The 26063-nt window shown below is 42.4% G+C and overlaps 1 protein-coding gene across 3 annotated transcripts in view; it reads right to left on the reverse strand.

The window, feature by feature from the left end:
• The window catches only part of PIK3AP1 (phosphoinositide-3-kinase adaptor protein 1), a 1822514-nt gene that overhangs the window by 752545 nt on the left and 1043906 nt on the right, over positions 1 to 26063 (reverse strand). For all 3 annotated transcript variants that reach the window (XM_078643124.1, XM_078643125.1, XM_078643123.1), the window contains exon 10: positions 15855 to 15950. In XM_078643124.1, coding sequence (XP_078499250.1) covers positions 15855 to 15950 — 96 coding nt within the window. The remainder of the gene's footprint in view (positions 1 to 15854; positions 15951 to 26063) is intronic.

The raw sequence follows: 26063 nt of genomic DNA on the forward strand, positions 1-26063 counted from the left end.
AAGCCAACACGTGTTTCATCGCCTCTTGTAAATTAGTACATGCGACTTGTTCACGGCTGTGTGTATCAGTAATATATTTTCTCATGTGGCTATAATTCCAGGCAACATGGTCCCGTGGCGTTAGGTGAGATCCTCAAAATTAAATCTCCCAAAATTATTTATGGCCCCTCCGCTAATCGGTTCTCCGAAATCTCTTCTGTATCTGTCGGGTGCTTCCTCGCGTCTTAATCCCTCACGCCGGTAACTCGTGCGCGCGAGCTCTTGAGATGGTGCTGGAATGATATAAAATTCACAGCAATGTCTCCTTAAAGGCCTCAATCTGCTGTGGGATGAGGATGGCTTGGGGAATTGAGGACACGCTGGAAGCAGCGTCTGGATTGGTTCAGAGTCAGAAGACGCCAGAGAATTTGGGCCCTTGGAGTGTCAACTGCAAGGTTTTTCCCTAATTTTGCCTTCTTGCACTTACGGTGATTTGCTTTAGATTTCAACTTACCCAATGACGTTCACAGGAGCTATGATTTTGTGGAGGAGCAGACCCACAGCTTGCAGCGGAAATGTAGCGAAAATGGCCTAGGGACTTCAAGAGGAGGAGCAAGATCGAAGCATCAAGTGTGTGTTCAGTGAAGCATAAATGTCTTTCCCACTCTCTTGTCACTTTCGGGTGCATCAGAGCACGCTTTTTACATGACTTTGAGTCATTGTGCCAATTTGTGACCAACATCTGCTCCCAGCAGTCACTGCACATGGCTTAAAACCTGTTGTCTTAGGAAGAGATGGCTCACTAGCAGACTGTTTTCATTAATTTGGAAAGCTTCAGTAAACAGGAACGGCCGGCATGGCTCGCGGGTGGGAGTCGGTGAGCACACGGGGAGGGGCTGCAGACTGCTTAAAAAAGTACCTTGCCACCTGGTCCTGCCTCTAAGCCAATCACAACGCTCCAATGCCTTAGTGGAGGAGCGGCCACTGTCAGTAAAGCAATAACGTTTTGAGCAGAGCTTCAGATCTGCGTCGAGTAGCCCGGAAAGAAAGGAACTGAAGTCAAAGTGCATGGGTAGCACCTATTGACACCTCCAGCATGACATAAAGCTATTTCTGAGTCCGACAGCACCATCTACTGGTGCGCAGGAGTAATTGCTTTGGAAAGCCAGATCTAGTCTGGCACCTGGAATTATACTAAAAGTGACAAATATGAGGTTAGAAGTATGCATTGAAAGATAGACACCAAAATCAAAGTTTAAATTCTGTAGCAACTTGGCAACACAAAAGATTACGGTGGAAAGGACAAACAGTGATGTTTAAATGAACTGCTGTTTGAAGTTAGATTTTCTATTGATGGCAAATGTAATGCATGGGGTCGCAGATGTTAGATAGACTTTGTGAAGATTGCACTTATTTTTCCAGTGAAGCAAAATCTAGTAGCAATAGGAGTTACAGTATTCCTGGAAATGTGATAGAATGTAGGAAAGAGTGGTGGCATGCTAGTGATAGAATCAGTGTTGTTTAGTTGTTGACAAACTACTCATTATAGATGCAGAGTGGTACAGACAATACATGGTTCTTGGTAGCCTGGAAGTGTCCAGCGTAAGAGAAGACACAGAAAAGATACAGGCACTGAGACCATTTATAACAATCACTGATGAGGACAAACAGACTTGTGAAGGATTCTGCCTTGATCTTACCTCTCCTTTTATAGGGCCATGTTTGTAGCCCAGCTACATGTGCACATATGCCACGAGGTGGTTTACAGCGCAAAAGTTGAATGACTAATTTATTTGCTCAAATGGTTTGCTCTGACTGCAGCTGTGGTCTGTCGCTGTAGAGAGAAGTCATAGCACCTGGCAGTGTTATTCATGGAGACACCATTACAAAGTCATCCTTGCCTTTAGGCCAGCATCCATACTGTCCAGCCATTTTCAAAAACCACCACCAAACACAGAAAGGCACAGTTCATAACTGGCCCCAGGGAGGAGATTCACCAGTTTCAAGTCTACAAGGTGTTTACAGCATAGAGAGAAGAGTTTAAGTGGAATGTAGGGATACTCTTCTATATGGAGGTGCACTAGAGGATGAACAAAATTCAGCACAGGATGTAGTTTTAAGTATCAGTGGAGAGCATGGGAGCTGGTTGAGCATTACACGATGGAATAGATCGATGGAGAGCTAGTGGCCCTGGACAAATCCAGTGTGTACAGGAGTATTAGATGACTAACCCTTTGAAGGCTGCAGACAGGCTAAGGAGGACTAAGAGGTGAATGAGGTGAGTTTACAGACAGTAGTAGAGAAGAGACAAATTGAAGCACGTTCTTGGATTTAAATTGCAGTGGGTTGAGAAGCGGGATAGTACACAGATAGCAGGTGAGTCTGTTGAATGCCGGAAATCAAGTATTTTGGAAATCGGGTGAAAGAGACGAGTAACTAGTTAGATAAAGTGGGGGGGGGTTAAATTAGAGTGCTTTGAGTATGGGGACCAGTGTATTATCATACAGTAGACACACTTGGCAGCTCAGGAATGTAGATCAGCCATAAAAAAGTGCTCTTGGGTACAAGAGGTTAACTGTTCAGAACAAATGAGAAGCACAAAAAGAGTAGCCATACTCATAAAAAGAACATGGAGATAAAAGTGATAAACCACAAAACAGACAACTCAGGGAGGTGGTTAGTCGCTCTATTGAAGATTGAAGATCATGAGCAGGGTATCATGGCCCGGATTGCGATGACCCTGCATTCTTGGGCCGGTTGCAGTTAGGCTTGGCCGAGTGTTCGTCATCCTGTTTGGTTGGGGGGGATTGTAAATTTGTGGTCCCGAATAGAGAGAGCAAAAGGACTTCTAGGTCTCCCTATTCAGGTATACGCAAAACTAAGACAACTTTAAAGGACATGGTGAGGGATCACTGACTAAATATCGAAGGTCAAAAAATCGACCTACAAAAATATCGTAACAAAAATATCGATGTCAAAAATATCAACATCCTATCTACAACAAGGTAAGTTCAAAAATATAGAGAAAAAAAATATTGATATTAAAAATATCGTTAGAAAAATTATTGTTTTATTTTTAGTTAATACAAATATGTAAAATAAACTAAATAAATATATTATAACGTTTAAAATTAATAACTAATATATATAATGTAATAAAACATTAATTAAACATATACATAGAATATATAATATATACACTTAATTAATAATCAGATTGAATAATTATTTTAATAACTTATACATTATTAAAAAATATTACACGGGTCCCGCTTCGCATTCAACATCACCGGAGCCTCTTCTGAAGTCCCAGGGGGCTGCTGACATCGGGAGCACATCGGGACATCGGGAGCACGCACTGGAAAGTGCAAACTGCTGTCTGCTGGTGGCTGCGGGGTCAGGAGCACGTGAGCACCGGACTCCAACTACCAGGAGTCCGTGCATGCCACACCTGTGCACGAGACCCTCCCACCGGATTGTTTAACACCTCGCGGAACCCGCTGGTGTGGGTCCCGCTTCGCATTCAACATCACCGGAGCCTCTTCTGAAGTCCCAGGGGGCTGCTGACATCGGGAGCACATCGGGACATCGGGAGCACGCACTGGAAAGTGCAAACTGCTGTCTGCTGGTGGCTGCGGGGTCAGGAGCACGTGAGCACGGGACTCCAACTACCAGGAGTCCGTGCATGCCACACCTGTGCACGAGACTCGCCCACCCTCACATCGGACCGTTATTACAGAGCTAAGGGTCCGCTGAGCAGGATATCTGACATCAGCTGCGGGGGTCATTAGAAAAGAAATCGCGAATGCTGAAAAAGAGTTGGGCATAATACCCACGGTGACTGAACTGGTCCAGGAAGGAGCAAACCAAGACATTTTGCTTGCACAGTTAGAACTCCCTGTTGGACTAAGCCCCTCTATATTAGCAGTGCATGATTTAAATGTGGATATCCATGCACCATTGCCCAAACATGAGGACGTACCTAGTACGTCAGCGCAACAGGCAAAGAGGAGTAGACCCACAATGAAGTGTCAAAGAAAGACCAAATATGGGAATAACCGACTGACTGACTGGGAGGATGTTATAGTAAGCAGACTTAGTGCTAAGATCGAAGGCTTAATCAGCTCACATCTAGAGCCGGCCTTGACAAGCATCGGCAAGGACATTGTGGATACTTTAAACACATGTGTTGCGGGGTTACTTAAGAGATGCGATGCCTTAGAAGCTTTTGTACAAGAGTATCGGGGGTTGTTTGGTTCGGTGACTCTTTCCCAGCACCCGCTCTCATCTAAAGTAGGGCCAAACACCTGTATAGCTAACGCTAGTTCTACTAACATTCAATCCGCCACAAATGTATCTGATGCTATTGTGGCCCCAGATGGAACCCCGAGGGTTCTCACCCCTCTGGGTAAGGTACGAGAAAAAGTAAACAAACACAAATTACCTGAACTGAATGAGACAGTAAATAGGCCAATACCCGCTCACTGTCAAATAAAGCTACACCTCCCACCTGAAGCGGTGCCCTTAGTAGCAGTACTAACAGGGGTACCACATCTGGGGCCGAACCCTGATGAAAGTACTCAGGAACTCCTGAGGAAAACTAGAAACTGGTGTAGTCATTACTCTACAGGTGATACAGACATAGCCAATAGCATAAGTATGGTCAGAGGAGTGGGGTGGGTTGGCCCACGTCAGAAACGCATAGAAGGAGACTGTATTGTCATTAATTTTAATAAACCTAACATCGCTGACCGCCTACTCTGGGACGGATCTGCATTATCCAACTCTGGGATAAGGCCACTCCCACTGGGCTATTTCTACCCTTCCCGCCCGAAAGATCATGGCATGTAGACGTAGGACATAGTAAATCTCTTGTCCCATACCAGAACGAGGTGCACTACCCACAGACAGCTTCAGTAGCCCGGGCCCTGCCGTGGCCCTCTGAAACCCCGATGGACATGGGCTTACCACTGGCAAATCGTTTCTCCCCACTATCTAATATGGAGGAGAACGACTGACTAAATGACAAAGTGGACCCACCAAGTCGGACTCAACTTCCTAAATGCAGTATTGTGAGCTGGAACGTAGCTGGAATAAGAGCAAAAGTGGGTAACGATAACTGGGAGGGGTTCCTAAAAACATATGACATAATAGCTCTTCAAGAGACTTGGGACCCACAAAATAGTTTTTCCCTGGATGGTTACACCCACTTTTGTATCCCGGCAAAACGTAGCAATATGGGTAGGGCCAAGGGGGGTTTAATTAGTCTGTTTACTATAGTTAAAGGGCTCATTAACACAAGTAGACTCTGGCTGTCACAATTGCTTAATAGTGGAACTGACCGTATCTGACACCCCAAAAATGTTATTCATTAATTTTTATAATTCTAATGACAATCAATATAATAATTTAGTTCCATTAGAAAAAATGTTGTCTGTATATAGTCAAAAATTAAATACTTTCGAGATTATACTGATGGGGGACTTCAACACTCATCCTTGTAATCAATCTTGTGTAGGTTCAGGATATGAGGGGCCTACATATTCTGTCCCTACTCATTTTGAACATTCTAAACAGGGCGAGGAACTGGAATTTTTCTTGGCCACCTGGAACCTCTATGAGTCGGGTTGTGGGGAGGGTGGTCGTAGAAAATGTACAGCTTGCCAAACAGGGAGAATGGCATAGATCCTATCTTTTCTGAGAGTGTGGTTCCTTTGGTGGTTATTGAGGTTTCAGAGGTTGAAAGGGCGCTAGGGGAGATGACTAAGAATAAGGCCCCGGGCCCCGGCGGGGTCCCAGCTGACTTATTCAGGCGGCCCCAAAACTTTGGTCACAAATTCTGACAAATGTATTTAACGTCCTGGCCACAAATAACATCCCGGCCTCCTGGCTCAAATCCATAATTATCCCGGTCTTTAAAAAGGTAGATAGGCAGGATCCCTCTTGTTATAGACCGATCTCCCTGATAGATTCCTCCTTTAAAATCTTGGGCCGTGTCATCCTACACAAACTGACGGAGTGGCTGGAAGACAGAGGTGTCCTGTCTAACGCTCAGTATGGATTTAGAGCAAAAAGGGGCACACTTGACTAATGCCTCAATCTCCAGCTTCTAATTGATAAGTACACCAAAGCAAAGGAGGGATCGTTGTACATGGGGTTTATGGACCTTTCTTCTGCTTTTGACCTGGTTAACAGGTCAAAGTTATGGCAGATTTTACTAAACATGGGCTTTGACCCGTCCCTAGTATATTTTTTAGCTGATCTTCATACTGGTCTTTTAGCCTCAGTGAGGGCCACAAATGAGCGGCGCTGCACTAACCACTTCAGATCAGAAAGGGGGGTCAGACAAGGGTGTATTCTGGCCCCCCTTCTTTTTACTTTATATATCAATGCCTTGGAGCCAGCCTTAGGGGCGGCGTCTAAGGATATACCGCGTATAGGAGACCTGGTTATACCAGTTCTCCTGTACGCTGATGACGCCTTTCTTCTGGCACGCACGGGTGTAGGCTTACAAAGACTGCTAGATGCCTTCTGGAGCTTCATGGAGTCCCTCGACCTAAAAATTAATACTAAAAAGTCCCATGTAATGTTGGCAGGAAGTGCTCCAGGAAAAGCAGAGCCAAAACTTTTATTTGTGGTGACGAGGTAATTAATAGAGTGCCAACGTTCCCTTACCTGGGTGTTTTATTTGATGAAAGAGGAAGCTGGGCCCTGCAATGCAATAGCAGAAGTATTCCATACGCTAGAACAACATCGGCTTTGTTGGGTTTCATAAAAAAGCTAGGGGCCAGACCAGTAGAGGCAATAACTAAGGTATACAAAGCTAAATGTCTTGCGGTTGCCACATATGGCTGCTCACTATTGGGTTATTCCGCTCAAGACAGAATTCAGGTGACTGAAAATAAATTTTTGAGATCAGTTCTAACAGTCCCCGAGTCCACCCCTACCTACTCGATCCATACTGAGTTGGGGGTGGGATATGTAACGGATCTGATAAAGACAGCCCCACTAATGTGTTGGATGAAGACCTGGCTCAATCATGAAATTTCCCTGAACCATAGTATACTTAAAGATTGCCTCATACTAGAAAATGTTAGCAAGATTCCCTGGCTCGCTTATGTTAAATTTAGCTTGGAGAAAATAGGGCGTCCCGAGATCTTCATTTGCCCAGAGATGATAACAAGAACGGACGTCTTACAGACAAAAAATGCTATGATGAACTGGTTATCTCTAGAGAGAGAGGAGATAGAAATCAGGAAACCAACTGTAAGGGTAAACTACGCTATAGTTAGCTCCCCCGGATCTGAATTCTATCTCACCATAGTGAACCACCCCTATCATCGTCATCTTTTAACTAGATTTCGTTTTAATTTGATTTATTTTTCACTTGGCTTCTTTCCTAGTTGGAGTACCCCGGATAAGGCAAGTCCCTGCAGATGTGATGACTTCTCAATGCAGGACACCTTGCATTTTTTTATGTTTTGCGATTTTTATAGTGAAATCAGGAAGAAGTTTTTGCTGCCTATCCTGAGGGAGGCCGGGTTCATACAGGTCAGGCCAGCCCTGTTGTATCTTCAACTTTTAAATACCCATAGCATAATATTCTCTGTTGCAAGCTTTCTAGTAGCCGCTGTACGAATTAGGAATAAGAGAGCCAGTGTATTACCTATTTTAGCTAATCTGGATTAGGATGCTTTTTAACTTTACTTGCTTACATTATGACATTAACTAAGACATGTTAAGCAATGAGGCTGACCAGTTTTTTTATCATGTTTTTATATAAACATGTATGCTAAAATATTCTTAAATGAAATTTACTGCCCGTGCTGTATGCTGTGTAAATATTCTCTTGTATAATTGTATCATGTCTTTTTATGATATTAACTTATCGAATAAAAGTATTTTTGACTGACTGACTGACTATTACAAATAACGAATTCATCAATACACACAAAACAATAACATAAATATTAATGAAATAAGTATTTTTTTTAAAAATATTTTTTTTTTAATGAATTATAGACTACATTAGCTAAATAATACAAAAAATATTAAATAGCAGAGGGAATAAAACTACTATTCCAACTCCCAAAAAAACAACAGTAAGAAGAATGTTGAATAGCGTAAGGCTTAAACTTAATATTCCAACTCCAGATAGTGCAACAGTAGGGAAAGTGTTGGATGGCGTAGGGGTAAAAATTACTATTCCAACTCCAGAGAGTGCCACAGTAGGGAAAGCGTTGGATAGAGTAGGGGTAAAAATTACTATTCCAACTCCAGAGAGTGCCACAGTAGGGAAAGCGTTGGATAGAGTAGGGGTAAAAAATACTATTCCAACTTCAGAGAGTGCAACAGTACGGAAAGTGTTGGATAGCGTAGGGGTAAAAATTACTATTCCAACTCCAGAGAGTGCAACAATAGGGAAATGTTGAATAGCGTAGACGTTAAAAAAAACATCATTTAATAATAATTTAAATATTTAAACATTATTAATGAATTGATTATTAAATAACTATAAACTATTTACAAATACCAAAAAATAATTAAAAACAAAACTACCAATGAACAAATAATTAACAATAAATTAATAATAAATAACAATAAATAATAATTGATTAATATTAATTAACAATTAAAACATATTTTCTTAAATGTAATAACAAGAACATATTAATTATTAAAAAGTAATTACAAATTAACAAATATTGCACAATTAAATAATGTTGTATACCAAAAAATATTAATGATTACAATGAATTAGCCATTAAAAACTACTTATTAATATATTCATTAAAATATCAATATATATTGTATACTATTTGATTACCAATTATTGATTAAACAATAAATTATTATTTATAAACACAAAATGTTAATTTTAAATAATTAGCAATTAATAATTAATGTGCAATACATTAATTATCAATACCTAACAATTAATTTAATAATTACTTAATTAAATTTCAATTACTTCCAATACTATTCCCCTATAAACGCACAACACACTCCAATAATGAAATAATCGACTTAACTTAATTACCAATTAATCAGTTAATAAAAATGAATTACCAATTAATAAAAATGAATTACCAATTAATAAAAATGAATTACCATTTAATAATTAATTAACAATATTATAATTATGTTATGTTATGTTATGTTAATGGGTAACTTATATAGCGCACGGCTACTCCAAGGAGTGTCCCGGCGCTTTCTGACCCATTACTGAAAAAGAAGAAGGGTAACAGACATAACAGTATTATTGATTAAAAAGCCACGTTTTCAGGGCCTTTCTAAAGGAAAACAAATTGGAAATGTGGCGGAGACCAACGGGAAGAGAGTTCCATAGTCTGGGGGCATGATGTTTAAAGGAACGTCCACCAATTCTGGCTTTCTTAATGGGAGGCACCATTGCCAAGCCAAGATTTTCTGACCGGAGAGATCTGGTGGGCTTGTAAAAGGAAAGCCGTTTCCTAATGTAAGAAGCCCCTACCAGATGGAGTGCCTTGTGGGCCAGTGTAAGAGCTTTGAATATGATTCGTTTTTTAATCGGAAGCCAGTGCAGGGAGACTAGCAACTCAGAGGCTCTGGCTTGCCGGGGTAGGCCGAAGATGGCTCTAGCCGCAGAGTTTTGCACAACCTGGAGTTTGTGCAAAAGATAATCCGGCAAGCCCAGGTAGAGGATGTTAGAATAGTCAAGCCTGGAACAAATCAGAGCTTGTACTGTCAACTTCCTATGGGCAGCGGGGAGCATAGGAAGGAATTTACGAATCATTTTTAGCAGACCAAAACAGGTACCTGTGAGGCCTGTGATCTGCGTTTTCAAAGCAAGGGCGTTATCAATTTTAACCCCCAGGTTTTTTGCAACCGAAGAAGAGGAGGAAGGGGGGGACATGCTCACTGGCCACCATTCCTGCCAGGGCGGCTCTGCCGGACATCCGAAGAAGAGCACCTCAGATTTATCAGGGTTGCATTTGAGGCTGCTTCGCTGAAACCAGTTGAAGACAGCCCCAAGGCAACCACGGATGCTCTCCCCGTCAAACTCCGTGCCCTTCTTGCAGGTGAAGAGTAGCTGGGTGTCGTCAGCGTATGATATGATCTGGGCACCCATTGACTCCGCCAGCGCCGCCAATGGAGTCATGAAGATGTTAAAAAGGGTCGGGCTCAACACCGACCCTTGCGGGACTCCGACATCCATGGGCGGAACTTCAGCAGAGTACGGGGGGGCCCAGACCACTTGACGGCGACCCGCTAGGAAAGATCTCAGCCAGCTCAACACCGTCCCTCTGAGACCGATCTCGTGAAGTCTTCTCAAGAGGGCCTCATGCGGGACGGTGTCGAAGGCCGCCGACAAGTCCAACATCACCAGCATTGCTCTTCCGCCTGCGTCGAGGACTTCCTTGATGGCTTCGCTAACTTCCAAAAGAGCGGTCTCAGTACTCAGATTGGAGCGGAAGCCAGATTGGGTGGAGTGGAGTAACCCATGATCTTCAAGGAAGGAAGACAGCACAAGGTGAACGTGCTTCTCGACGATCTTAACCAGGGTGGGTAGGAGAGATATGGGCCTATAGTTGGCATGTATCTCTGGATCGAGGCCTGTTTTTTTTTAGAAGGGGAACAACCATAGCCTTCTTCCAGGCTGGTGGAACAGTGCCGCTGGACAGAGAAAGGTTGAGAATGGGGGAGATTATGGGATTCAGGGTCAAGGCATTCCTAGCTAGAAAGCTCGCCGGACAAGGATCAAGCGGGGAGCCAGATTTGATTTTGAGTAAAAGATCCAAAGAATTGGATTCCAGTAAAGGAGGAAACTCCGATAGAGTGGGGCAGGGGTCAGGGGATGAAGACATCAAATTAGATTCATACATTAAAGCAGTTGGAACAGCAGGTGGAAAGGATTCTTGAATCAATTTGATTTTAGTGTTAAAGAAAATGGCCATCTCCCTAACCCAGGGTTCAGAGAACTTGTGCTGGACTATGCTCGATTTAGGAGAGGTAAATTCTTTGACAATGGAAAAAATTTCTTTACTGGAGTTTGCCGCAGACTCAATTCTATCTGAAAAATAGTTTTTTTTGGCCTCGAGAATGTCAGAATGGTAGGATTTAATAGCTAGTTTATAAGCAAACTTAGTTTCTAGATCATAATGCTTCCGCCAGAGTCTTTCGGCTACCTTACAATTACGGCGTGCTAGAGCAAGTGATTTAGAAAACCAAGGGGCCGAACTACGCTTGACGGATGAAGAAGGGGTGGAAAGAGGCGCGAGAACATCAAGCCTATCCGTTAACCATTCATGGAAGGTTTCAAGGTCCCTCTCCAGATGGCCGGATTGGATACAGGGATAATCCTGGAGCGTTTGAGCCAGGTTCTCAGGAGTAATTTTATGTAGGGGTCTTCTGGGATGTCTGTGGTGGTCTGAGTTAGTATAAGTAGTTTTACTTCTGCCCTGGATCAAAAAACTGATCAATGTGTGGTCAGACCAGAAAACAGGGGTGGGCTGGGACATAACAAGGGGAAAGGTGGAAAACACTTGATCAAGCGTGTGACCCTTGTTATGCGTTGCACTTGAGATGTGGGGAATTAGACCCAGAGGAGCAGTAATGTCCATGATTTTAATCGCTTCACTGTCAGACTCGACGTCCATATGGATGTTAAAATCCCCTAACATTATGCAGTTTTCCACCTTCAAGCAGAGAGAAGTGATAACCGATTGAAGGTCCTCAAAGAAGGAACCCCGCAGACCAGGAGGTCTATAAACAAGAAGCCCAGTAAAAGATTGATGCGGGGAGAGTACAATGGAGAAGGCGAGGGATTCGCAGCCAGGAATGGACAGAGATGGAATTATTGAGCAGGCAAAAGATTTTAGGACTGCAAGTGCAACACCACCACCTTTTCCCACTTCAATCAATACCAATTAATAAATATAAATTATTACTTAATTACATTTAAATTACTTCCCACCATATTCCCCTATAAACCCACAACCCGCTACAGAACGTAAACATTAAAATTAATTTAAATATATTTATAATTCATAAAAGTAATAATTAATTTAGTATAATTAAATTACTTCCCACCCTATTCCTTTATAAACCCACAACCCACTACGGTACTAAAACACAAAATTAACTTAAAGTAGTAGCACACTTAACAAAAAACATATCACATATACATATAAAATTAATACTAAAATACATGAAAATAATACAAATATCGATATTAGTAACATCGATATATTTGATATCGATATTACTAACTTCGATATTACTTACATCGATATTAGTAACATTAATATATTTGATATCGATATTACTAACTTCGATATTAAAACATCGATATTACTTACCTTAGGGTCGATATTCAGTCCATCGAAATTATTGACATCGATATTCTGTACCATCGAAATTAAAACATCGATATTATTGTAGGTTGATAATTTAATTTTTATATTTTGGCTACTCACCCATGGTGAGAGATCTTGCCTTAATAGATACATGGAGGAAAAGTGAGGGGAATGTAAGAGGTTCTATATACTTTACAGTAAAATATGTGTGGTCATCACATCCACATTGATTACTTTCTCTTAGATCAGGTGTTTAATCACGCAGTTCAGACAGAACAGCATGTCCCCGCAGGGATATTCGATCATTCAGCAGTACCACTGGTTTTGGAACTACCATCCATGAGATTTCCTCCAAGATGGACCTTGAAAAGAGACCTTTTGTTGGATGAAGAAGTCATTGAAGCACTGATTAAACAAACAACATAGCACTTTGAGTATAATAAGTGCACGGACAGTGCAGTGGGATGGGAGGCATATAAGGCCTATATTGCGGGCTGAATAGAGCAAATCTCATACATGCATGTTAGGAAAGATCATCACTTCCAGAGAGAGTTGATGACAAAGAATGCCTGGAAGGTGGCAGAGTTACAGGAGGACACAAGGCAGGGCTCTGAGCCAAACTCCTTGCTGAGGAAGGAATTAGAGCATCTGCAGCAAGAGTTTGAAATCTACTTGGACAATAGTCTGATAGCCAAATTGGACGCTAGCAAGCTACAGCATTTTGAGTATGGGGAGAACTGTAGAGCACTACTGGCCTGAAAAAGCAGATCAGATCAAGGTAGCAATAATAGAGGTTCTCGTCCAGACAGGGTCAACCAGGGTCTTTAGCGCTGCAGCGGAGATCAAAACAGTGAAGCTGTGCAGTCTGATTGTGGTCTACAAGGAAGATCTAGACTCAGATCCTTTAACCATTAGAAAATGGTTAGGTGATAAAAATCTCCCACATCTCACAGAACAGCAGGTGACTGATCTTGCAGCTGAGATTAAAGAGAAGGAGATAAAATAACAAGTAAAAAACGTATCTAACGGCAAATCAGCGAGTTCAGACAAAATGCCAGCCGAATTCTATAAAAAAATTATAAAGGTGTTTGCTCCCTTCGGGAAGTATCTGTTCAATGAGATGTATATAATAGGGCATGCAATCCCACCCTCATGGTACGAAGCTATAGTGGTGATGATTCTTAAGCCAGGCAAGAATCCTAGGACAGTGGACTCCTCACTGGAATACTTGAAAAAAGATTACATAGGCCACTCAAGATAAAATCCACCCCAATCAGAAGGGAATTCTCCTTGGGAGATAAATATATGAGATGACACATTGGTTGATTGGTACAATTGTTATGGTAGAAGCTTTCAACTTCCCTGAAAGTTGCCACAAATGATGTCACCAAAGCATTTGACAGGGTTAATTGGGTGTACCTATGGGAGGTATTACAGCATTATGGGGTTAGTAATAAAATTAGCATTATCAAAAACCCTAAATAAGGCACCACTAGCTAACATCCTGGTGTATGGGGAACTCACAACCCCATTTCAGGTATCCAGGTGTACAAGGTAGGTGTGCCCTCTCTCCCTCTGTACGGTATAGATTCACCAGGACGGTACTATAATTTTCTTTGAAGCTGCAGGGCAATAAACCAAGTTAATATTATATTCTGATGATGCAATTTTATACACGGTGAACCCGGAATTAGCAGTTTCTAGATTAGAAGAACACGCTGAGAATTTTGGAAAACTGTTGGGGTATCCTGTTAACTAGTGAAATATATAGGTGATGTCATGGGCCAAGGTGGAAGGGAATCTATTTGCTCAAAACCAAGTCAAAAGTCAAATCAGGTACCTAGGCATTACGATTACAAAGTCTCTTGAGGAATTACCAGTAGTGAACTTGGCCAGGGTTGGTAACACGATAAAGGCTCTACTTAGAAGATGGGGCAATCTTCCAATCCGGATATATATGGGAGAGTCAATGTTGTCAAAATGCTAGTTCTCCCTAAATTAACATTTTTGTTTAACACATTACCGTTATCCGTTCCAACCAAGGCTCTACAAAGATTTCAGGGAAAGGTTAGCAGTTTTATATGGACATTTAGGATCCCCTGAAAGAAACTGAGGATGGAGGTGAAGCAAAGAGGACTGCCTGTACCATATTTTATGGTTTAATATTATGCCTTCCAATTCAAGAACTTTAGGCCCATGGATGTTGAACGGGATGACTCCTGTATGGGTCAGCAGTTCAGAGCCATGTTACAACAAATAGGTCCGGCTAAATTTTTGTTTAAATTTGGAGATCCAAAATATTTTAAGCAGGTCAGATTGATTGTGCTTTTGGCTGCTTTAAGAGTCTAGATATACATGAAGAAAGTTTTGGGGATCCATTATTACGCAGATCCTTCACCAATTTGGGACCCTTCAGATACACCTGACTGGCATATGCATAAGTATAAGGGGAACTATCCTCTTCGAGGGTGAATTCTCTCACCTGGGGAGATTTTAGGAGAGGAGATGCCCTGATCTCATGGCAGGAGTTTTCTGATCTGTCAAAAGAAAGGGCTTCCGAATTTAAAAACCTGCATGTCGACTTACTAGTAGACATCACAAAATCTATTGGACGCAGGAGATCCAGTTCTGGAGGCCTTCTGTCAATAAGGACATCTCTTAGTGGCGCTGGACGAGAATCACTGCAGATGAGAAGATGGGCCTTCCTTATCAACACTAGGATAAGGTCTTAGGTATCTCTGAGTCCACTTTACTCCACAGTTAAAGCTGCAATCGTCTGTTCACTCTCTACAGGGCTTATTGGTTGCCAGCCAAGCCTGCCAAATGTACATCAGGCAGCTGGGATGGAAGAAGTGTGGAGAGGTCCACACAGACGATACACACATGTTTGGAATATCCCTGAATTAAGTTCCTATTGGGAGAAACCAAGTCTGACCCTGGCAGCAATTGTAGGCCAGGAAATAAAGTTAATGTACGCCTTGACATTATTTGAATTGGATAACTGTCTCTATCCCCAGATTCACAAAGAGCAAGCCTCACTGATATCTTTCCTCATCTTATTAGCAAGGAGGGAACTTTATAGAAAGTGCATTGCCACAGAAGCCCCAACTGTAGAGGAATGGCTTAGATCTGTTAATTATATTTGTGGGATCGAGATGAGTCATAAATTGGCTATTGTTGAAAGAAGATGGAGCCCCTATATGGCCTGGCGAGCTAAATGTTGATTGTCCAATGATTACATCTAAGTCCTTCACTGAGAACAAAGAAGGATAGAGAGATAATCAGCAAATGTTTCCACCAGGTAAACCAGGTTACAGCCTCAGATCACATAGGCCGGGTGGTGATATGAGGGCAAAAAAAAATGTCATAACGCTTAAAACAGACCAGTTCAACCTATATCTCAAAGCTGATGTAATTGCTAGTATCGCTGCCAAGTAACTTTTAAGCTCTCAGCACTGTTATGGAGTCATACGGTTTAAAAAGCCAACGATACTAATTATTTATTAACTATGAATAATTTAATTAAACAAATCTCACCTTTCAAAAATTTGCGGATTATGGATTCTTTAGAAGTCACAGAAAACATATCTGGTTGAATTGAACGAGTTGATTCTGACTTTAACATTTGTACATCTGTGAAAACAAAGATGACAATTGCAGCAGTAAATACTAAGTGAGATTTTCAGCAAAGTTATTGAAGTTTGCTTATCATCAGCCCAAACATCCCCGGCTTTATTTAAACTAATGTCACCAAAAGCACAAAATGAAAGAAAACGTTTATGGACATTTTCAAATCTACAACATAATCTATGATTATCATGATTAACTGTGAACCCAGCATAGCAGTTTCCTTTTGTTTGGCCTTAAAAAGCTCTGTTACATGATCACCCCAACTCTCCACTCATCCTCCAATGACTGTCTCAGCATGCACAGGCATGGCGGCTGACTACAAAAGTAGAAATATGTGTCATTTATACATATGCCTCCATCTATATTTTCTTTCTAGGTTTTTCCTTGTCTGTAATGTCATGTCTCATGCTTGCTAATAGTCCTAATTTAACCATAGTTAAAGTGAGGTTATGGTTGTAAAACAAAACCTGCACATCACTGAAATGTACTAGTTAAGATTACGTTCACTAACCATGCACCTCCATAGTAGACCGCTCATGACCTCACATGTAACACCACTTATGACATGTTAAATTACATCACTGATGAAATCTCAAATTACATCAGTTATGACATCACTCACACTATGACTTTGCCTGTGGTTTTTAAAGTGATTTTCAGAGGTTTGTACACAGTTTTTAAAATGTAATAACAAATCCTAAACATAACTTCACTTTAATTGTGGTATTTTCTGTGAATTTCTGTTATTTAGATGATATATTACATCCAAGCTCTTTAAACATATCCCCCCACACATAACAGATTTAAATGCTAGACCACAATAAATTAGCCTATTTAAAAGGACAGAATTCAGCTTTCAAATTTAAAGGATCCCTGTATGTGTCAATTGTCTGCAAACTATTTTTCAAGATCGCACACCTGACCAATCTAAAATGGCATCCATGGTCTCGGTAGCAAGACATAAGATTACTAAACCCCAACGTCTCCTTCCTAGTTCATGGGCTCAGTACCACACTCTGGACTATGGGACCATGGAAGAAGTCCCAACATGGGTCCGTGGACTATGGAAGGCAAATAATTGGGCCTGTATCTATCATAGGTCATGAAAATAAAATTCTACTTCAAACTTTGGGAGGTTAGGGGGGTTTCTCCACCAAGACCTGGTCATCAGTGTGTGTTCTCCCTGTCCCCTCATGTGGCCTTTTTCTTTTTTTTGCATGGCACAGAGACCGTCTCAGATGTTCTGCAAGGGCTTTGCAGAGAACATTTTCTCTTGAGGTCAGCCAAGTAGAGCCTTCGGTTCTGCAAACCCGACTTACAGTTCGCAGACTCAAACTGCAACATGGGAAAATAAGCTGCCACATCCATTCAGATATATTTATGTTGAAATGTCTTGTCTGTGAACAGTCATTCCACACAGATAGTAGGACAGTTTGATGATGAACGGTAGATATCTCCACATATTTAACTCTTAAGCTCACCCAACACTTTTATATAAAATTGAATTATTTAAAAATGAATGAACAGATGTACACCAAACAAAAGAAAGACAGGGTAGGTTTGGTGTATTTCCACTCCACATTTTTTCTGTAGTAGAGATTTAATAAGAAATGTCGTTTTTTGTAACCCCATTTTATGTTACATGGAGCTGTATGAAAATTGCCATTCCAAACACAAACCGGATAAACATGTTTTTTAGAACGTTTAGTGCAGATTCATCAAATTACAGCAAAGGCATTAAGATAACAAAAACTGCCCTTCAATGGAAATTTCAATTGTACCTCTAATCCTATGGTGTGGAAGGAATGATAATAAATGGGTTGTGTTAATCATGAAAAGGTGGGCATACGGAAAAAACAAAAATGGGCAATAAGCACCGCATAGGGGTAGAATAGACACACATAATCAAACCAAGTAAGGACATAACCACCTGCAAGCCTACTTAAATACACAAAGGGGTACTTAACTAGTGAAATACCCCTCATTCTCCCCCAATATTAACCATGGGCAAATGGAGACACAAGCGGGATACGGGCACCGAGCCCAAACTGAGGAAGGTATGCAAATGTGCACACTACAAATAAAATCATATATTACACAGTCCTTTAAATATAGTGGAGGATTACAGATTCAATTGAAGTAGGGCACTAAGCCCAGTACACAGACCTTCACAACATATGGAGCAATAGACATAGTATAATGGCAAATAATTTGCATGTAGTCTAAATATGTATGACACCCACTTACACCGATATGGAAATACATAAAACCCAAGATAACATGCAACAGTCAGGCGTGTAAGAGATAATTGAAAATTCAACAAACCTTAGCCAATTCCGCACCACCCACATGTATATAATGATTGAGAAGAGTTGTGTAAAAAATGTGTACATTGTAACTAATGTTTTTAACAAATGTATTGTTTCCGGGACTACAAGTCACACAATGTTCCATTATAAGCCAAGTGGAAATCATGTATAAAAAGAAAAGCAAAGAAGGGACTCACTTAACCGTGATCAAGACTTGTGAAGTCGAAACGCGTTGGTGATGGTGTACTTCATATATATATTTGCAAATCTAACTCCTAGGGTGTGGTGTTAAACATTTTGGTGATATATATATATATATATATTTATGTCCAAACAAATACCCGAAATCTTAAGGATGCACACAACAGCAAATGTGAACTATCCGGTTTATTTTTCAAAAGAAAACTTGCATTTTCATTTCAGTGTAATTAATACTTTAGCCTGACGCGTTTCGAGGTTCCAGCCTCTTACTCATGGCAACTATGAATGTCTCACAGAGAGCTCTGAATAAATAATTAACTGCATGCCTGACCCCCAGTGGGCCTCGCTGAGTGCGTTTGCCATTTACTGCATGCTGGGACTTGTGGTCCCATTCAGGGCGAATCTCACCCTCCAGTGGGTTCTGTTAGCACATTCATGTCTTAAAAGCATATTATTTCCATAGGTCCCAGAACGATGTGCAGGTTTAGTTTGCCTCATTTGCTGTGCTGCAAAAACGGCTGTAGACAAGGTTCATACCATACAGCCTCTCCATTAAATTCCTGGGAAGGCGCTGTCCTCCAGGGCAGGGCAGTCGTGTCAATTAATGTCCAAACAAATGCCCGAAAGCTCAAGGACGCACACAACAGCAAATGTGAACCATCTGGTTTATTTTTCAAAAGGAAACTTGCCTTTTCATTCGAGTGTAATTAATTCTTTAGCCTGAAGCATTTCGAGCCTCCAGCCTCTTACTCAAAGGCAGCTACGAATGTCTCACAGAGAGCTCTGATTAAATAATCAACTGCATGCCGTAGCTGCCTATGAGTGGTTTCCTTTTGAAAGAATAAACCAGATGGTTCACATTTGCTGTTGTGTGCATCTTTAAGGATTCGGGCCTGTGTTTGGACAGTAAATATATATATATATATATATATATATATATATATATATATATATATATATATATATATATATATATATATATATATATATATATATATATATATTCACTGAAAAAACCATAGGTTATAGACCATATATAGTTAGGAATTAGCATTTAAAAAACCTTATTTTACTCACACAAAACCATTGAAATTCCATATATAGTTAGTTGCACTAACTATATATCGCGCACCCGCAATCCACTGCTGATCATGTCACATATTACATCATTCATGACATGGTCAGTGACATCACTGATGACATCACTGATGACATCTCAAATGACATCACTGATGACTACATCCAGTGACTGTATAATTCTGTAAAGTTAAAATATGTCTTACATATTGAAGAATGAGTGGATGTATAAGTGTCTTGATGAAGGATTTAGTAGGGGCATGGCTGACTGTATGAGTGACTGATTAAATGTGTCTCACTGAGTGCATGGGTTAGTGACTAAACTGTCTTAATTTGTGCATCATTATGTCTGTTGTTCTGTAAACTGCTGCATGTGTTGATCATTAGCTATATGATTAACTGTATGGGTTATTGATTGGTTGCCCAAGCATTTGTATGGGAGACTGAGTGTGTGTCTGGGTGGCTGGGAGGTGTATGACTCTCTGCATAGATGTGTGAGCAGTTGATTGACTAGATGTATGGGTTCAAAAGTGCATGTGGAAACAGCTGTATGGGCGGTTGACTGTGTGCATGAGTGTATTGGTGAGTGAATGGATATCTCAGTGCTACATGTCAAAGTAAGTACATATGTAAAACACAGTACATGTGAGAGTTGACATATATAAATAACTGTGCATAAGAGCCAGTGAATGTGTGAGTGGCTGTATGGATCATTGTGAACTTGTATCCAGGATTGTATAAGTGAGTAAATATGTTTTAGTATATGTTTGAATAAGTAAGGTGTGTATAACTGTATAGTTGAGGAAATGGAGGTGTGATTGATTCTTTGCATGACTGACTAAGTGTCTGAGTAACTCCATGGATGAGTGACAGTCTATGAGTGTCTGTTTACACTGAGTGTATCTAAGGTTATATTAGAGTCTGAAGAGGTTCATCGTATTATCACATGAATGATGTCATCAGTGATGTGATCAGTAATGTCAAATGAGATGTCATCAGTGATGTCATTTGAGATGTCATCAGTGATGTCATCAGTGATGTCACTGACCATGTCATGAATGATGTAATATGTGACATGATCAGCAGTGGATTGCGGGTGCGCGATATATAGTTAGTGCAACTAACTATATATGGAATTTCAATGGTTTTGTGTGAGTAAAATAAGGTTTTTTAAATGCTAATTCCTAACTATATATGGTCTATAACCTATGGTTTTTTCAGTGAATTTTCAAGGTTTTGTAAATGCTAATTCCTAACTATATATGGTCTATAACCTATGGTTTTTTCAGTGAATTTCAATGGTTTTTTAATAGCAAATATCATAAGCTGTCGAATGTCAAGTACGTGGTAAGTGAAAACATTTTCGTGTTTATGCACACTGATCTGCTTTGAATGGTGCCCCCCCCCCCTCATTTCTATTAGGAGTACTCTCTCTTTGCAGATAGTGAAAGGTAGTTAACGCAGGCCTTTGCCCCCGTTGTAATCCGTCGTGCCTGCTTCTCTCTCCATTTGATTGATTGTTATCCAAGTATTTACTGTTTTAGAATTAGTTCTCTTTGGTTCATTCTCTATTTACAAACAAACACAGAGTCGCAATACTCTGTTTAGTCTTTGCAGATAACGAAAAATCGTGTAAAAAAAAAGAAAAGGAATCGAGCAAAATCAGTAGGCCACTAATGGGATCTCTTTTTGACCTCGCTAAAATAGAAACATTAGGAACAACCCCTCATGACAAATACAAAACTAGTGAGATGAACTGAACTCCACACAATGATGGCTGCAAAACAGCTTGGCTCCGCCACTCACCCCGCCCAAAATAACGATAAAGAGCGGCTGCCATGATTGGTTGCGGAATGGCCACGACGGAGCTACGAAATGGTGCTGCTCTCATGCTAACCCCAGCTTCAGTCTGAAACATCCAGAAACACTGTAGACTACCAATTCGATCAGTTCCGGTAGCGCCCCAATGTAACCCGGTAGAGAAGAACTAGCCCTCCCCTCTTTGACTGATGGTTCTTGTTGCCTGTCCCTTCTGTTGTCATTTAACAGAACTATTTAGCCTGCTGAAAGGGGTTGTGTTCCGACCGCTGGTTGGTGGAGACATTTTGACTATATTCTGGACCTGCGTTGTCGCGTAATGCGTCATATGACGCGCCGCGTTAGCGCATCCGGAAGTCATCCGGGGCGCGCAGCGCGTAACGTAAGCATAATAAGTCATGTGACTTGTTAATAAAACTTTTCATTGGTTCATTTTACTTTTCTTATTGTAATGATGAAAGGCTTGGTCATATGACCTAAAAATTACGCTTTTCATTACTTCCGAACATTATTTTTTCTTAAATATATGTTATAATGTTCCAGGCTAATGTACTTTCCCGGAAATTTTACAACTGTCCTGCAAGTAAAATATATTCTTTTTTCGAGAAAAAGAGCGTTTCTTCGTCCCATGACGGAGCCGTTGAGCAAAAGAGGGTCGACCTGCTGTCTTAGTCGCCGATACGCCTGAATATGAGATTCTTATCGATCACTTTATGTTGCAGGAATAGAAAACACAACAGCCCTTGACCATTTATCTTTACTGCGTTCCTTCGTATTATACCTTTTACCCTTCATGTAATTGGTCTGCTTTATTTCACTTGCCTTTTAATGATTCTAAAACAGTGACTATTATTAAAAACTTTACCAATGTATATACTACTACCATGTTTTCTTTTAAAAACCTTTATTGTGAAAATTTCATTATACAAATACGAGCCTATAACCACGTGGGCCTGCCACGGAGCAAACTGTAATCGTATATGATGAATAGACATTTACACTGTAGAGGAACGTAACGGGCGGGCCATTAGGTTGCAAGAACTAAGGTGTCTAACAGTTACGGAATCGGTGGACGTACATTTTATAATTAAAATACGACAGGGCCAGTTACAATAAAATTATCTAGATATACATTTGCGGGCAAGTACCATGGGTGACGTTAATTCGAACTTTCAACAGTACAGTAATCAATAACACATCAGAACTTAATATCAATAGGGATGTCGAAATATTCAATCAATTCTCGTCCCCGCCCGCCATGTGCTTCAAAACTGCATACGTATCTCGTGATTTCAAGGTTCTGCAACCAGTACACAACAAGGAGTTACGAGTCCCATTTATTCCGGCGCCATTTTGGGCGAGGACGGGCAGGTCCAGGATATAGTCAAAATGTCTCTACCAACCATCGACTATGATGATGTTCATATGCTGTATTTATTAGAATAACACTCATCTGTCCACATGAAATTAATTTGCCACAATCTAAACATGTCATTTTAATCTTTCCAAAGTTCTTCTAAATATTTGGGACCGTTTCCCTTGCCTCTGAAGCTCTCAGTGCCACTTCTTTGATGAATGTACTAGCAGGTCAGGGGTTCTCCTCCAAATCTCTCTTTTATGCAGCACTATAATTAATTGGTGCCACCTCTCCATATGACGATGCATGGTATAGTTACCACAACTATATTTTTTTTCGGTTCCTCTGGAGAGTTCATCGTGGCAGATGAAGCGTGTAACGTACCGGGCATTTACCTTTTTTTGCATGTACAGGAAAGGAAAAAAAAATCGAGCGTCCGAGTTCTAAGGTGTCCCAGGGCCATTTTAGTGGACCAGGCCCAAATCCAAAGAACAGGCCGCCATTTTGAGAGTCCTCTTGCAGCCGCCTGTCGCTGTAGCATCAAGAGCAGCCGAAACTCAGCTGAATGGCAACTGAAACGGTAAAGGGGCGCCCCACTACAGCAGACGAGCCTCCACCTAGGAAGGCCCATTCACGCCGGCTCCCGCCCCCTTCGGGCACCCAACGCCGTTATTCGGAGCAGTATTGTAGGATGGCCACACCAGTGCGGCAACTTGCTAGACATCACCTCGGTGGTAACCGAATCTCAACGCCTTGTGGTGTCTTCTATTCAGAAAACATTGTTATGCTGCCTTCGACCTATTCGCCGCAAGTGTGCACACAACTCAACTGCATAGCTTGCTAGACACCACCTCGGTGCCATCCGGATCTTGGAATGTCAGCGCCTTTTGGTGTCTTCTCTTCAGAAAATATTGTTGCGCTGCCTTTGGCCCCATTCGCACATCAGTCCGCTACTGACGCCATCTCACAGGCTAATGGGGCGCCCCACGCCGACTTTCAGCATTGTAGAATGACCACACCAGTACAGCAACTTGCTAGACATCACCTCGGTGCCATCCGGATCTCGGCGCCCCACTGCAGATGAAGTGCCTCTCAACTATGAAACCACCACGGTGACATCCGGATCTTGGCGCGTTGTGCTGCCTTCGGCCTATTCGCACATCGGTCCGCTACTGACGCCATCTCACAGGCTAATGGGGCGACCCACGCCGAGTTTCAGCATTGTAGGATGACCACACCAGTACAGCAACTTGCTAGACATCACCTCGGTGCCATCCGAATCTTGGCATCTCAACGCCTAGTGGTATCTTCCATACAAAAAATATTGTTACGCTGCCTTTGGCCCCATTCGCACATCAGTCTGCAACTTAGACATCACCTCGGTGCCATCCGGATCTTGGCATCTCAGCGCCTTGTGGTGTCAGTCAGAAAATATTGTTGCGCTGCCTTTGGCCCCATTCGCACATCAGTCCGCTACTGACACCATCTCACAGGCCAACAGGGCGCCCCACGCCGACTTTTACCATTGTACGATGGCCACACCAGTGCCACAACTTGCTAGACACCACCTCGGTGCCATCCGGATCTTGGCATCTCAGCGCCTTGTGGTGTCTTCAAATCAGAAAATATTGTTGCGCTGCCTTTGGCCCCATTCGCACATCGGTCCGCTACTGACGCCATCTCACAGGCCAACGGGGCGCCCCACGCCGACTTTCAACATTGTAGGATGGCCACAGAAGTGCGACAACTTACTAGACACCACCTCGGTGCCATCCGGATCTTGGCGCGTTGTGCCGCCTTCGGCCTATTCGCACATCGGTCCGCTACTGACGCAAACTCACAGGCCAACGGGGCGCCCCACGCCGACTTTCAGCATTGTAGGATGGCCACACCAGTGCACCTTACTAGACACCACCTCGGTGCCATCCGGATCTTGACGCGTAGTGAAGCTGCAGCAGCTGCAAATAAGCTTCAGACAGTGTTACAACCGCTGCTCAGAACTCTCAACTATGACACCACCTCGGTGCCATCCGGATCTTGGCATCTCAGCGCCTTGTGGTGTCAGTCAGAAACTATTGTTGCGCTGCCTTTGGCCCCATTCGCACATCGGTCCGCTACTGACGCAAACTCACAGGCCAACAGGGCGCCCCACGCTGACTTTCAGCATTGTAGGATGGCCACACCAGTGCGGCAACTTGCTACACACCACCTCGGTGCCATCCGGATCTTGGCATCTCAGCGCCTAGTGGTGTCTTCTATTCCGAAAATATTGTTGCACTGCCTTCGGCCCCATTCACACATCGGTCCGCTACTGACGCCATCTCACAGGCCAACGGGGCGCCCCACGCCGACTTTCAGCATTGTAGGATGGCCACACCAGTGCGGCAACTTACTAGACACCACCTCGGTGCCATCCGGATCTTGGCGCGTTGTGCTGCCTTCGGCCTATTCGCACATCGGTCCGCTACTGACGCAAACTCACAGGCCAACGGGGCGCCCCACGCCGACTTTCAGCATTGTTGGATGGCCACACCAGTGCGGCAACTTACTAGACACCACCTCGGTGCCATCCGGATCTTGGCGCGTTGTGCTGCCTTCGGCCTATTCGCACATCGGTCCGCTACTGACGCAAACTCACAGGCCAACGGGGCGCCCCACGCCGACTTTCAGCATTGTAGGATGGCCACACCAGTGCTGCAACTTGCTGGACACCACCTCGGTGCCATCCGGATCTTGGCGCGTTGTATTGCCTTTGGCCTATTCGCACATCGGTCCGCTACTGACGCCGCCTCACGTGCCAACGTATTTTCTCCGCATTTTATACCCTATGTCGCATAACAGGTCATGTGACTTGTTTATAAAACTTTTCATTGGTTCATTTTACTTTTGGTTTCCTAATGATGGAAGGCTTGATCATATGACCTAAAAACAACACTTTTCATTGGATGAAAACTTTTTTTTTTCCCAAACGATGAAAGCCCCACCTTGTTTCTGGATGTTTCAGACTGAAGCTGGCGTCAGCATGAGAGCACCACCATCTCGTAGCTCCGTCGTGGTCATTCTGCGAGCAATCATGGCAGCCGCTCCCCACCAGAAGCCTGCAGGAGTCGGGGCCCCCAAAACTTTTGATGAATTCTCAAGGCGGAGGGGACGCTTTCGAGAATGGGGTCCAAGACCTAGCAGACAAGCGTCCGATTTCCAAGGTGTCCCAGGGCCATTTCAGTGGACCAGGCCCAAAAAGGAAAGAGCCTGCCGCCATTTTGAGAGTCCTGTGACAGCCGCCTATCGCTGCACCGCAAGAGTGGATGCAACTCAGCTGAATTGCGGCTTTTGACACAGTGGACCAAAAACGGA

Source organism: Lissotriton helveticus, chromosome 5_1, assembly GCF_964261635.1.
Source record: "Lissotriton helveticus chromosome 5_1, aLisHel1.1, whole genome shotgun sequence".
NCBI lineage: Eukaryota > Metazoa > Chordata > Amphibia > Caudata > Salamandridae > Lissotriton > Lissotriton helveticus.